The sequence below is a fragment of the Stigmatopora argus genome, chromosome 2 (assembly GCF_051989625.1).
Source record: "Stigmatopora argus isolate UIUO_Sarg chromosome 2, RoL_Sarg_1.0, whole genome shotgun sequence".
Lineage (NCBI taxonomy): Eukaryota > Metazoa > Chordata > Actinopteri > Syngnathiformes > Syngnathidae > Stigmatopora > Stigmatopora argus.
The window spans coordinates 17,247,133-17,262,262 of NC_135388.1; the positions used below are offsets into that span (position 1 = coordinate 17,247,133).

A 15,130-nucleotide genomic window follows, 5' to 3' on the forward strand; every position below is an offset into this window, starting at 1 on the left:
ATGCATGGTAGGGTGATTGGACACTCGAAATTGCCCCTAGGTATGAGTGTGAGCGTGAATGGTTGTTTGTCTCCTTGTACCCTGTGATTGGCTGGCCAACAATTCAGGGTGTCCTCTGCCTCTGGCCCCGAGTCAGATGGGATAAGCTCCAGCACCCCGGCGACTCTAGTGTGGATAAAGCGGTTCAGAAAATGAATGAATGAATCAATGAATGAACTATAGCATCTCTATTTGAGTTTAAAGGTGCATTAGAGTTTCATTGTAGTATACACGTACTGTTTTATCAGCATCTAGACCACAAAAATCACGACTGTTCTACGTCATCTTCAAAACATGGGAGGACAAGCCACTTCGTGAAGGGCGTTAAGCAAGCCACCATCTACATTCAATATGGGGGGACAATATGGGCGTGATTACGCCTATTATCGACGCAGATGTGCTAATTATGCACATGCGCAGTGTCTCGTCCTTGCGAGCAGCGTTTTCAATGATGATGGACGACCAGCACGCCAACTAGGTAAGTCGTCGTAGAGCAATTTATTGCCCTATGAGCATTTTTATCACGCTATCGGGAGATTTTTTAGGAATCAATTGAGCCCAAAACGCCAACAAATCTGATAGTTTAATGCCAGGTGTAACACACCGTCCACAATTTAAGTTTGGGCTACTTTTCCCCACCTGCTCTGTGCCGCATGTGACTAATTATCTTGGCATACCTAGCTTTCCATTTGATTTTAAAAGTATGTTGTCCGTTTTCTCCATTATTGAGTCGTGTGTCTTTTTAATTTAATCAAACAAAGCCGAGACATCAACGCACAGTTTGCTGGGTAAAGGCTCACTCAAAAATGACATCCAAAGGCACGACTTAGTTCATGGTGTCAAAGTGGCGGCCCGGGGGCCAAATCTGGCCCGCCGCATCATTTTGTGCGGCCCGAGAAAGTAAATCATGAGTGCCGACTTTCTGTTTTAGGATCAAATTCAAATGGTTATAGATGTACATTACATTTCCTGATTTTCTTCTTAAAATCAATCATTGCAATATTTTCAATCCAATTTTATTTCTTTTGTGTTTTTAGTTCAAAGCACATTTTGTAAGATCTAAAAATAAATAAATATATATTTTCCGTTTTCCACTTTAATATTGAACATAATTAAAAAGTATACAGACGCTCCCCTACTTACGAACATTCAACTTACGAACAAGGGTACATACGAACATGTCTGCAAATTGCGTTTAAGTCCAAAAATGTTCGCAAGTCCAATTTTGTATTTCGCGCCTTTTTCGGAGTAGTACTTCTTTCCGCCGCTAATACCGAAGCCTGGCGCTGTGAGAGCTCAGCTCACCCAGCATCTACCTTCTTCTTCGTTGCAATGCGGAAGTGTGTGAATGTATCTCCAGTGTGCAAAGAACCTCTTTCATTTGTATCATTAAATATCTCATGCATCCAATATTGAATATGGTTGGTAAAAAACTAAAGGCTTCTATTGAGGGAGTTGCAAGGAAGAGGCAAGCCATTTCTTCTGAAACGAGTGGCAATAATAACGAAGCTTGATGCGCGTGAGAGTGGTAAGCGTTTCACGGGCATTGAATCGTTCGACCGTCAGTACCATTTATAAACAGAAAGATCGAGCAGCAGGACCCAAATATTGAACGTTGCACAAAGTTTGCAAATCAATTAAATGATGCCATACAGTGCTACCGCATCATTTATGATGAAAAAAAGAAGAAAACTGTGCAATCGTCATTAGGTCGCTTATTTTGGCTAGTTTCTAAGACATAAATCTCTCTCTCTCTCTACAGTACTGTACATATTCTCTCCATTTTATTAAATGTTTTTTTTTTCAGTACAAACCAATGCGTGTTACTTATACAAGCCTTAAACATACAAATGCACTTATATAAACCTTCAATATACTTATATCGGCCTTAAACATAAATTATAATACAAAATATAGCACTGAATCAACTTGCAAACAAATTCAACTTATGAACCAGCTCGGAACCAATTGCGTTCGTAAGTAGGGGAGCGTCTGTATATGTTTTGTCGAAAGTTTGGCGACACTCTTTTTCCTTGTCGACGATAATGTCAAATATTTACTCATCTTATTAGACGTGCTTCATAACTGAGCAAAGAATACCCCGAGATTTGGTACAAACGTAAAGCTGGCATGCAAAATGACTTGAATGGCTGGACATCGTAATGCTTTTTCTTTTATAAAAAGTGGTCTATGTAAAGTAAAGCTTTTATTTGTTTAAAAAATAAATACTATGTATATATAGTCAGGCTTTTTTCTTTAAAAATGACCATGTATATTAAGGGTTTTTATTAAAAAATGACCATGTATAGTAAGGCTTTTTTATTTAAAAAAAACGACCATGTACAGTAAAGCGTTTTTCTTAAAAGACGACATAGTATAGTAAGGCTTTTTTTCTTAAAAAATGACATGGTATTGTAAGGCTTTTTTCTTTAAAAAAACGACATAGTATTGTAAGGCTTTTTTTCGTAAAAAACGACATAGTATAGTAAGGCTTTTTTCTTAAAAAACAACATAGTATAGGCTTTTTTCTTTAAAGACGACATAGTATAGTAAGGCTTATTTTCTTTAAAAACGACACAGTATAGTAAGGCTTTTTTGTCTTTAAAAACGACATAGTATAGTAAGGCTTTTTATTTACAAAAAAGACCATGTATAGTAAGGCTTTTTTCTTAAAAATGACCATGTATAGTAAGGCTTTTTTGTTTAAAAAAGACCATGTATAGTAAGGCTTTTTTTCTTAAAAAACGACATAGTATAGTAAGGCTTTTTTTCCTAAAAAAACGACATAGTATAGTATGGCTTTTTCCCCCTAAAAAAACGACATAGTATAGCATGGCTTTTTTTTTTGAAAAACGACATAGTAGAGGAAGGCTTTTTCCCTGAAAACCGACATAGTATAGTATGGCTTTTTTCCTTTAAAAAACGACATAGTATAGTAAGGCTTTTTTTCTTTAAAAACGACACAGTATAGTAAGGCTTTTTTTGTCTTTAAAAACGACATAGTATACTAAGGCTTTTTATTTACAAAAAAGACCATGTATAGTAAGGCTTTTTTCTTAAAAAATGACCATGTATAGTAAGGCTTTTTTGTTTAAAAAAGACCATGTATAGTAAGGCTTTTTTTCTTTAAAAAACGACATAGTATAGTAAGGCTTTTTTTCCTAAAAAAACGACATAGTATAGTATGGCTTTTTCCCCCTAAAAAAACGACATAGTATAGCATGGCTTTTTTTCTTGAAAAACGACATAGCAGAGGAAGGCTTTTTCCCTAAAAAACGACATAGTATAGTATGGCTTTTCCCCCTAAAAAACGACATAGTATAGTATGGCTTTTTTCCTTTAAAAAACGACATAGTATAGTAAGGCTTTTTTCTTAAAAAACAACATAGTATAGGCTTTTTTCTTTAAAGACGACATAGTATAGTAAGGATTTTTTTCTTAAAAAACGACATAGTATAGTATGGCTTTTCCCCCTAAAAAACGACATAGTATAGTATGGCTTTTTTCCTTTAAAAAACGACATAGTATAGTAAGGCTTTTTTCTTAAAAAACAACATAGTATAGGCTTTTTTCTTTAAAGACGACATAGTATAGTAAGGATTTTTTTCTTAAAAAACGACATAGTATAGTATGGCTTTTCCCCCCTAAAAACGACATAGTATAGCATGGCTTTTTTTTCTTGAAAAACGACATAGTCGAGGAAGGCTTTTTCCCTAAAAAACGACATAGTATAGTATGGCTTTCCCCCCTAAAAAACGACATAGTATAATATGGCTTTTTTTCTTGAAAAACGACATAGTAGAGGAAGCCTTTTTTTCTTTAAAAACGATATTGTATAGTAAGGCTTCTTTTCTCAAAAAAACGACATAGTATTGTAAGGCTTTTTTTCGTAAAAAACGACATAGTATAGTAAGGCTTTTTTCTTAAAAAACAACATAGTATAGGCTTTTTTCTTTAAAGACGACATAGTATAGTAAGGCTTATTTTCTTTAAAAACGACACAGTATAGTAACGCTTTTTTGTCTTTAAAAACGACATAAAGGCTTTTTTGTCTTTAAAAACGACTTAAAGTGGTCTATGTAAAGTAAAGCTTTTATTTGTTTAAAAAATAAATACTATGTATATATAGTCAGGCTTTTTTCTTTAAAAATGACCATGTATATTAAGGGTTTTTATTAAAAAATGACCATGTATAGTAAGGCTTTTTTATTTATAAAAAACGACCATGTACAGTAAAGCGTTTTTCTTAAAAGACGACATAGTATAGTAAGGCTTTTTTTCTTAAAAAATGACATAGTATTGTAAGGCTTTTTTCTTAAAAAAAACGACATAGTATTGTAAGGCTTTTTTTCGTAAAAAACGACATAGTATAGTAAGGCTTTTTTCTTAAAAAACAACATAGTATAGGCTTTTTTCTTTAAAGACGACATAGTATAGTAAGGCTTATTTTCTTTAAAAACGACACAGTATAGTAAGGCTTTTTTGTCTTTAAAAACGACATAGTATAGTAAGGCTTTTTATTTACAAAAAAGACCATGTATAGTAAGGCTTTTTTCTTAAAAAATGACCATGTATAGTAAGGCTTTTTTGTTTAAAAAAGACCATGTATAGTAAGGCTTTTTTTCTTAAAAAACGACATAGTATAGTAAGGCTTTTTTTCCTAAAAAAACGACATAGTATAGTATGGCTTTTTTCCCCTAAAAAAACGACATAGTATAGCATGGCTTTTTTTTTGAAAAACGACATAGTAGAGGAAGGCTTTTTCCCTAAAAAACGACATAGTATAGTATGGCTTTTCCCCCTAAAAAACGACATAGTATAGTATGGCTTTTTTCCTTTAAAAAAACGACATAGTATAGTAAGGCTTTTTTCTTAAAAAACAACATAGTATAGGCTTTTTTCTTTAAAGACGACATAGTATAGTAAGGATTTTTTTCTTAAAAAACGACATAGTATAGTATGGCTTTTCCCCCCTAAAAACGACATAGTATAGCATGGCTTTTTTTCTTGAAAAACGACATAGTCGAGGAAGGCTTTTTCCCTAAAAAACGACATAGTATAGTATGGCTTTCCCCCCTAAAAAACGACATAGTATAAAATGGCTTTTTTTCTTGAAAAACGACATAGTAGAGGAAGCCTTTTTTTCTTAAAAAACAATATTGTATAGTAAGGCTTATTTTCTTAAAAAATGACATAGTATAGTAAGGCTTTTTTTCTTTAAAATATGACAGCAAGTAAGGCTAAGAGAGTCGGAGAATAAATCTGACTTCTGATTCTTCACCTTCTAGTTGTTGCTGTGGTCCACTGGCAAAATCATTGGGTCAGGACATGAGGCGGGAATCAGGAGTGAGTTCAAGTCCACTCGTTGCAATTCTCAAATTGTTTATTGAGGTAATGAAAAGGATAAATACAACTTCCAACTTTACAGTGGTGCAGTGGCAAAGACAATGGGTCAGAACTTCAGGTGGACTCAAGTTCAAATCAGAAGTGAGTTTGATTCCACTCTTTGCAATTCTCAAATTGTTTATTGAGGTAATGAAAAGGATAAATATAACTTCCAATCACATCATTTCAGAAGACACTGTGGTCCAGTGGCAAGAACAATGGGTTGAAATTGAAGTTGGACACAAGTTCAAATCTGGAGTGAGTTCAAGTCCAATCTTTGCAAATCTCAAATTGTTTATTGAGGTGATGAAAATGATAAATATAACTTCCAATCATCTCATTTCAGAAGTCACTGTGGTCCAGTGGCAAAGACAATGGGTCAGACAGACCTCAAGTTAGTGGATTTGACTGCCATGTGGGAGATGGGGTTCGAATCCCGCTCTCGTTTGACTAATCACTACACCAGTAGTTCAGTAAATGGGTAATCCTTTTTTTCATTTAAATAAAGACTTAGTCATTTTTTTCAGCAAAACAATATTTCCGGTCAGCCTTCGGCTGACCGGAAGACAGTTGGGAGGGGGGGTTCCTGGTGGTGTTCGACAGTCGGCCTTCGGCCGACTGCCGACACCATACAGTCGTTGACTGGCGACACCGGGACGTGAACCCTCGACACCCACGTCGCAGGCAGGTGACTTACCCACTACACCACAAGGCGGCCCGCCTATACATGATTGGAAGTTATATTTATCCTTTTCATTACCTAAATAAACAATTTGAGAATTGCAAAGAGTGGAATTGAACTCATTCCTGATTTGAACTTGAGTCCACCTGAAGTTCTGACCCATTGTCTTTGCCACTGGACCACAGTGACTTCTGAAATGATGTGATTGGAAGTTATATCTATCATTTTCATTACCTCAATAAACAATTTGAGAATTGCAAAGAGTGGAATTGAACTCATTCCTGATTTGAACTTGAGTCCACCTGAAGTTCTGACCCATTGTCTTTGCCACTGGACCACAGTGACTTCTGAAATGACATGATTGGAAGTTATATCTAGCCTTTTCATTACCTCAATAAACAATTTGAGAATTGCAAAGAGTGGAATTGAACTCATTCCTGATTTGAACTTGAGTCCACCTGAAGTTCTGACCCATTGTCTTTGCCACTGGACCACAGTGACTTCTGAAATGATGTGATTGGAAGTTATATCTATCCTTTTCATTACCTCAATAAACAATTTGAGAATTGCAAAGAGTGGAATTGAACTCATTCCTGATTTGAACTTGAGTCCACCTGAAGTTCTGACCCATTGTCTTTGCCACTGAACCACAGTGACTTCTGAAATGATGTGATTGGAAGTTATATCTATGCTTTTCATTACTTCAATAAACAATTTGAGAATTGCGAAGAGTGGAATTGAACTCACTCCTGATTTGAACTTGAGTCCACCTGAAGTTCTGACCGTTTGTCTTTGGAACTGGACCACAGTGACTTCTGAAATGAAGTGATTGGAAGTTATATTTATCCTTTTCATTACCCCAATAAACAATTTGTGAATTGCAAAGAGTGGAATTGAACTCACTCCTGATTCCCACCTCAAGTTCTGAACCAATATTTTTGCCACTGGACCACAGCAATAACTAGGAGAAGAATCAGAAGTCAGATTTATTCTCCGACTTTCTTAGCCTTACTATACTATGTCGATTTTTTAAAGAAAAAAGCCTTACTATATACAGACGCTCCACTACTTACGAACATTCAACTTACGAACAACGGTACATACGAACATGTCTGCAAATTGCGTTTAAGTCCAAAAATGTTCGCAAGTCCAATTTTGTATTTCGCGCCTTTTTCGGAGTAGTACTTCTTTCCGCCGCTAATACCGACGCCTGGCGCTGTGAGAGCTCAGCTCACCCAGCATCTACCTTCTTCTTCGTTGCAGTGCGGAAGTGCGTGAATGTATCTCCAGTGTGCAAAGAACCTTTTTCATTTGTATCATTAAATATATCATGCATCCAATATTGAATATGCTTGGTAAAAAGCTAAAGGCTTCTATTGAGGGAGTTGCAAGGAAGAGGCAAGCCATTTCATTTGAAACGAGTGGCAATAATAACGAAGCTTGATGCGCGTGAGAGTGGTGAGCGTTTCACGGGCATTGAATCGTTCGACCGTCAGTACCATTTATAAACAGAAAGATCGAGCAGCAGGACCCAAATATTGAACGTTGCACAAAGTTTGCAAATCAATTGAATGATGCCATACAGTGCTACCGCATCGTTTATGATGAAAAAAAGAAGAAAACTGTGCAATCGTCATTAGGTCGCTTCTTTTGGCCAGTTTCTAATACATAAATCTCTCTCTCTCTACAGTACTGTACATATTCTCTCCATTTTATTAATTTTTTTTTTTTCAGTACAAACCAATGCGTGTTACTTATACAAGCCTTAAACATACAAATGCACTTATATAAACCTTCAATATACTTATATCGGCCTTAAACATAAATTATAATACAAAATATAGCACTGAATCAACTTACAAACAAATTCAACTTATGAACAATCGCTCGGAACCAATTGCGTTCGTAAGTAGGGGAGCGTCTGTATTTTGTTTCCATTTGAAATGAAAAACATGATTAAAACAAATTTTCCATTACTAAGAAAAAAACCTCAAACATTGCTTTAGATCTATAAAAATTGACTATTTAGGGCTTTTGATCCAGTTCTTTTAATCCAATTTAAAAAAATATATATCTAAATATTAGATCTAAAACGGTCCGGCCCACATGAAATGGAGTTGACGTTAATGCGGCCCGCGAACCAACCTGAGTTTGACACCCCTGACTTAGTTCCTGGCGTGTTGTATTTAATGATAGTTTTCACTGCGTGTGCTGAACACCCGTTTCAAATTTGTAATTCTAATTGTTCTGTTTTCACAAAAAATCATTTATAAAAAAAATGTTAAGCCAACTTTCTCCTAGCTGTTAATGCCACTCTATGTTTAATTGCCTTGTCTGGGGAAAATAGCACGGAGCACTCACTAACTTATCTTGATCGTTTATTAATTTTCTTGTAAGATTTCTCTTGCCTGTAATAATTGTTTGGCAACTCCCAAATAGCTTGGTTAAATCAATGCAATACCTCAACATACAAGCAATTTGAGATCCGAGCAAAATTTCGAGCAAATATTTATCTTGAGATACGAGACAAATTTTGATATACGAGCATCCAGCGGATGCGAGAGGCTTCTCATAAGAACATCATCGGCACTGTCTTTCCCGTCGCAACTCCCTTGTGTAATGTCTCTATGAGCACTGGGTGGAGCGTTGCATTTTTTTTTAGTGTTTTAAATTTGATTATGTTATGTTACGAGGCGTTGCCGTGCAAAAAGTCTCTCTCTCTCTCCCCTCCGTGAAATCTGTCTAATTTTAGTACTACAGTGGTACCCCAACATACGAGTAAAATTTCGAGCAAATAATTATATCTAGATACGAGACAAATATCGAGATACGAGAAAGCCAGGTGGCCAAGACATGAGAGGCGGTTTATGATTTTAGCGCACTGTCTTTTTTGCCACATCTCTTTCGCGAATAACAGATATCTACGAGCACTGGGCGGAGCGTTGCATTTTTTTCAGTGTTTTTTTTTCCCCGTCACTCAGCACGAATGGCGTAGCGATCGCTAGTACGAGGAGTATATATTACTTCTTGTTGCCAAGTGGTCGTGCGTTATCCTATTGTGAGGACATTTGTGTGCCTCATTTTCGGAATATTTTGAAGGGAATACAAAAGCAAACAGCCCATTGATAGTGAAAGTCAGGGTGGAGGCGGGGCAAATACAGCCAACCCGGGAGAAGAAAGGTATCAAACTTTAATACAAAATTAGAATTAAGTGTAAGGTTAGATTCAATTTATTTTTGAGTGTCTGCATCGTAATCCAAGTTAATTTAAATTTGTTTAGGTTATGAAACGAGCGTATTGCCGTGCAAAAAAGCGCCGCCCCTCTCCGCCCCCCTCTTTCTGTCCGTCATTTTCCCCTCCGCGAAATCCGTATAATTTTAGTACTATTAAACCACTAGTTATGCGTTACTTTGTTAATAGATGGCGAATTAGAAGAAATAAAACATTTTTTCCAATCCAATATCCTGTTTTTGGTGTTTTTTCAGAGGGTTGGAACAAATTAATTTGTTTTCCATTCATTTCAATGGGAAACGTTCGTTCGAGTTACGAGAATATTGACATACGAGCTCAGTCCCGGAACGAATTAAGCTCGTATCTCAAGGTATTAAACATCATAAACACTAGTTATTTGTTACTCTGTTAATAGATGGTGAATTAGAACAAATAAAAATGTTTTTCCAATCCAATATCCTGTTTTTTGGTGCTTATTCAGAGGGTGGAAACGTAATAATGTTTTTAGTTCTTTCTATGGGAAATGTTCATTTGAGATGCGAGTAAATCGACATACCAGTCCTGGAGCGCTTAAAGCTTGTATCTCGAGGTACCACTGTATATGCTAACTTTTGCTTTTTTTGTTTTCGCTCTTTAGGATCAAGATGCAGCTCTTCCCGGAACACTCACACACTTGAGGTTATAGGAGAGGAAACTGGGCCAGAACAAGGTAAAACTATTTCCCCCAAAGATACCTAACCCTGTCTATTGAATCTTCAGTCTCTAAATATAACTTCTGCTTTTTTGTTCCAAGTTTTCCCTGTTTAGCATCACAAGTGGCATTTTCTGCATGTTGAAAATGTTCTAACTCACACCGTTGAGGTTACAGGAGACTGGGCCAGATCAAGGTAAAACTAGTTCCCACAAAAAACCCTGTGTGCGGTCGATTGGTCGCCGGTCTTTTGGTCTCCCCGACCGCGACAACAGGCGACCAAAAGACCGGCGACAAAACAAGGTAAAACAACACGGTCTACGCATCAATAAAAGCCAACAATGGCCATGAGCAGTATCACTGAGCCGACGTGTGAGTGTATAAGAGTTTGTATGTACATAAGTTGTCCCCTTAGGAAGGGACGTCAGTCAGGGTCTTAACAAGTTCTCCAACAAAAAAACAATAAAAGTCTGGGAAATTTTGAGCTTTTCTTTAGCCTAATAATTACTAGGGCATTAAGTACGACTAAATAGTAATTCACAGTTTGTATTTGGGGAATTTGAGCAACAATTTAAATGGTAATTATCACTTACTATGAAGACCCGAATAATAGTAGGCACTGGAATAATAGTAGGGAGTGGAAAATTCCAAATGAATTAATAATAGTAGGCACCGGAATAATAGTAGGCAGTGGAAAATTCCAAAAATAATGAATATTAGTAGGCACGAGATAATTAGTGTCTAAACAGATTCGATGCATAGAATTAAAGCTATGATGGAATATTTATTATAAAATCATAACAAGGACAATCATTATTATTTTAATCAACAGTTTGCAGTTAGCATGAAACAAAATAATGTTTAAATTCCACAATTAGCTACAAATTAAAGTCATGATGATCGATTACGTACTTAGTGTACTTCAAATTTACCAATTGTTCTTCACTATTCTGACCCTGCAGTCACATTTTGAAAAGACCTAACCGGATGCAGAAGCCCGTTAGCACGGTAACTTTGGAGACTGACAGCGGTAGCTGCCTATACGTTAGTAAAAACAGCACGTGTGCTTTACACGTAGAAAGTTAATGACATAGAACAATGTTGCTGCTGCACGGACTTAATTGAGGCAAAAATTAATAATCGTAGGCACCCGAATAAGAATCGTAGGCATGCGATAATTTGAGTTGAAAAAATAATCGTAGGCATACGATTATTCGGGTCTTCATAGTACCTTCCGGGCGACCAATTGACCGTGTACCAAAAACCCACCCAAGCCGATCTGCTAACTTTTGCCCGCAACAGGCCTATGTTCAGGGGTCCTTCCTCACAGATTGCCCACTTGAAGATGCCTCTCAGCACTTTGAGGAATGCTGGCAGGCTTCTTGAGGTTAATGTAGAATATCCAAGTATTCATCCAAATTAAATAAAGGCTTCGAACACAATTATTATAATCTTGTGTAATCCAATAATGTAAAATCTTATATCACCAGGAGGTTTCACTGAATATAAATTGCAATTTATGTTCCCCCTTCATATAGGTAAAGTCCACAGCTCCATGGGTCATGCTGGCAAAATGAGGCAATAGACTTTCAAGGTAAGGATATTATTTTATTCAAACATTATTTGATTAGAAACTTCATTTAATGTAAATATTGGAGCTTTTTTTAAATTTAAAAAACATTTTTTTCCCCAGAAGCTCGTCGTCTGCTCTCTGCCCTCACTGGAAGACATTGCCAGCCCTCAATACCTCAGCAGAGTCAGGGACCCACACCACCCTGGTCACAATCTGTTCCAGCTGCTGCCCTCTGGCAGACGCTAAGGTCCCACAAAGTACAGACAAGTAGGCTTAAGGACAGTTTTTTCCCCACATCCATCAGGATTCTAAACTTGCGGTAACACGACACACAATCCTTTTTGCGTAATAATTTCGGGGTGAGGTAATATGAATAGATTTTGGGTGGTGATCTGCCTCCTACTGGCTGACTGAAGGTAAGTGATCTGCTAAGGGGGTGATGCGATGTATCCATCACGGCAGAATGCCAAATTACGAGTCAGAAATGATCACTTATTTGGGTCTTTTGCCGGGAAAATGCACCTTAAGAAGCACTACCAATTTCGTCATACGCAGTTTCTGGGTATGATGACAATTAGGCTTTTTGTAGAGTCAATGATGTTAAGAAAGCTAACGTCAGATTATTATGTCTTTTTTATGTCTGCAGGTGGAGAACAGACTGGCCACACCAATAAATACTTAAATGTGAAACCAACTCAATTTTTCTCCTGTTAATAAAAACTTTCAACTTGTCATGTTTCTTCCATTCTTTTGCTAGATAAATGAATAAGATATGCATACAATTCAAGAACATTTGTTTCACACAAAAGAGGCTTTTGAGATTGGTTCTCATAGGCCCTCCAGCATTTAAGAATGGAGCAATGCAATTGTCCTCTGGTAAATGGATGAAAATTCCTCTTCCCTGGAATTCTGGAAGAAAAAAAAAGTCAAGTTAACCCATACACCAAGTCAAATGTAAAAAAAAACATATAAGTGAAGTATTTTCTTTCAACAAGATACTTACCAGGAAGGCCTTTTCCATAATGCCACGCAAGTGTCATCTCTCCTTTGCTAAGGACAACATCCTCCACGGTAACTACAACATGCCCCGCGATCTCTTCTTCACGCCCGCACCTGATCGAGGTCTGAGGGGTCATCCATGGAAGGTGTATCCTCGCAGGTTCCGGTTAAATCGGCGGAAGGCTGCTTTTTTGGTGCGCATCGCCGGACCTTGGAACCGGCTTCCGCAGAGTGTGGTTGAGAAGCCGACGGTCGCTCAGTCCAAGAGGGCTCTGGATGACGTGTTGGCCGTGAACCAGTGACAACACCGTGTTTGTTACACACTTCTTTTATCTTCTGTACATGGCCCTTAGCCTTTGTGCTTTTCTTTCACCAATAAATTGAATTTAATTGAAGTCAGCAGGCCTTCAACCCACTGCAAAACAAGGTAGGCAACATTAAAGCCACAGGAGGGGAACAAATGAAAGTATTAAACATACCCCTCTGATGACTTTGGAGATCATTGGCTTGGTTTGCTTTTTCTTTTTGACAGCTGCAGAGGCACTCAAAAATAAGAGTCTTTAGAAGAGGGATATCTAACTTCAGTCTATTTTCCATGTGTTCCAACACATCAAAATCAAATGATCCTGGACAGCTTGCTGATGAGTTGATCATTTGATTCAGATGTGGTGGGAGATCTGGGAAAACACTGGACAGGGGCCCTCGAGGACCAGAGTCCGAGTCCCCTGCTCTACAATGACAAGTACCAGTGAGGGGATGTTAGTGTCAAAGACTGCCGTTCACCATGCCACCTTTTCTTCAGCATTGATTTGGTAAACTTGGGGGGATCCTGAAGAGAAGCAAGATACAAAATGAGTAGATTAAGTACACATGACATGAAATAAAATAACCTAAAACACTTGGGTTCCTACAACTTCTGCCTTGACTTTGGTCTCTGTCGATTTTGTCACCTCTACTACCGCCTCTGTAGCTTTAAACCACCACAAAACACCACAACGTGATTATTTAACCATTTTGATGCACAAATGACCCACATTAATTTCCCATGTTATTTCATCCTGTATGTTTTTCTGTCAATCATTTCAAATCCATTAATTCTTTAAAAATAAATATCAGAAAAAGTCATCATTGCCTCTATTTTTCTCTTCTTACACTGAGGTAAAATTGTTATTTTACCAAATGTTTAAACTTGAGTCAAAAATGCCCACTGGGCTATTGTTGAATGAATGTCTGTCTTAGGCTTTGCCAAAGCCACAGTTAAAACTAAAAATAAAAAGATACAAGCCCAGGCTCAATCGTATATTCATTCTACAAGTGTACCGTTTTTTCCTTACACCTGCACTGATGACACATGTGGGTGTAAATTAACCACACGTGTTTTGCTATTAAAAATCAACACCAAACCAGTTAGTGTGTTTTCATTCAAAATGTCAAATGTATCATAATTTTAAAAAGCTAATTGAACAAAGCCTTGAATACTGAACGCTGATATTTACTGATTAGACGGACCGCGAAAATAGAAAGTAGTACATTTAAAAAGATTACTGACTTTGCTGACAAACAGCTCGATATGGCGTCGTCAGCTGCTCCTTTTGGGCCGTTTTGGGCACATTCTTGAGGTCTCCGTGCTCGTTGGGGAACTGAAACACACAATGGAATGATTTCTTAATAAACAAAGAGCTAGAGGTAACGCAATGTAGCCAATTTGTTTGCAAACATTTTTCGGTCTCCAACCACGTATGGCTACATCACGCCAACGAGACATTCTCCCGTCAAAAAGCACGCTTAAAATGAGAACTGGGGCTTCGAAATCCCCAAATGACAACTTACCGATTGCGCATTGTCCTGTACGAACTTTATCAGGTCTTTCTTCGGTAAATCGGCACGTCTGAGCTGCTCTGCGATGAGATGCACTGGCTCCTGGCTCATCCGCCATTTGGAAAAATGGCGACGGCCGTTTAAAAGTAGACACAAAAACTAAATGGTTTTCATAATAAAGTGTATTAGAATATTCAGCAATTATGGGTTGACAAAACTGCTATTAAATCAACACAACAATATATATATTTTCTTGTGCAGCTCGCTTCAGATAGTTTGGTAACTCTGGCTAGTCCACTTTATCACTAGCCAAACATAGTTTGTGAAAGCGATGAGGTCTGCGAGAAGTGGGTGTCGCCAACTGGAAATCTGATTGGTTAAAGCAACAGTTTTATCGACGCTTAGAACTGCAGAAGGCCGCCAGGTAGATTTTTGACCCTGGCAACAAAAAATGGTTGAAATGTGATTGGTTAAATGCTTAAATATGAAAACACATCTGGAAGCAACGCAACCAGGGGAAAAGCAATGAAAGGAAGCTGACGGACAATTTGGAATTATTTAATAAGTATTCATGGACAAAATAAACACCAGTCTGTGATTCAGATATATTTTTTTAGGCCAGCAGAGAAGACCTTGCAGGCCCTGACTGTGTATAACATAGCTTTAAATTGCTCAATTTTAAAGCTATTTTCAAATGGCCTTGTTTTTTTTG

General features: G+C 37.4%; 2 protein-coding genes and 1 long non-coding RNA gene across 5 annotated transcripts in view; 2 read left to right on the forward strand and 1 right to left on the reverse strand.

Annotated features, from left to right (window-relative positions):
• rbpms2a (RNA binding protein, mRNA processing factor 2a) overlaps window positions 1-15,130 on the forward strand; it is a 168,958-nt gene that overhangs the window by 25,158 nt on the left and 128,670 nt on the right. The gene's annotated exons all lie outside the window — the stretch shown is intronic.
• On the forward strand, window positions 165-12,304 carry LOC144091625 (uncharacterized). The gene is made up of 5 exons (XR_013305780.1): window positions 165-517; window positions 9,975-10,046; window positions 10,131-10,224; window positions 11,567-11,622; window positions 12,248-12,304. It is a non-coding gene; the product is annotated as an uncharacterized LOC144091625 (long non-coding RNA).
• LOC144091616 (peptidyl-prolyl cis-trans isomerase FKBP3-like) lies at window positions 11,802-15,094 on the reverse strand. The gene is made up of 5 exons (XM_077624103.1): window positions 14,431-15,094; window positions 14,150-14,240; window positions 13,080-13,429; window positions 12,605-13,015; window positions 11,802-12,510 (listed from the first exon to the last, which is right to left on the reverse strand). Exons 1-3 carry the CDS (start codon window positions 14,527-14,529, stop codon window positions 13,380-13,382), a joined length of 240 nt encoding a protein of 79 aa, XP_077480229.1. The 5' UTR covers window positions 14,530-15,094; the 3' UTR covers window positions 11,802-12,510; window positions 12,605-13,015; window positions 13,080-13,379.

Excerpts from the sequence above, each read along its gene's own strand:
- LOC144091616 (XM_077624103.1), bottom strand. The coding sequence starts at position 14,529 with ATGAGCCAGGAGCCAGTGCATCTCATCGCAGAGCAGCTCAGACGTGCC. Across the intron at positions 14,241-14,430 it reads TACAGGACAATGCGCAATCG|TTCCCCAACGAGCACGGAGA; the intron begins GTAAGTTGTCAT and ends TGTGTGTTTCAG. Across the intron at positions 13,430-14,149 it reads TCGAGCTGTTTGTCAGCAAA|GATCCCCCCAAGTTTACCAA; the intron begins GTCAGTAATCTT and ends GCTTCTCTTCAG.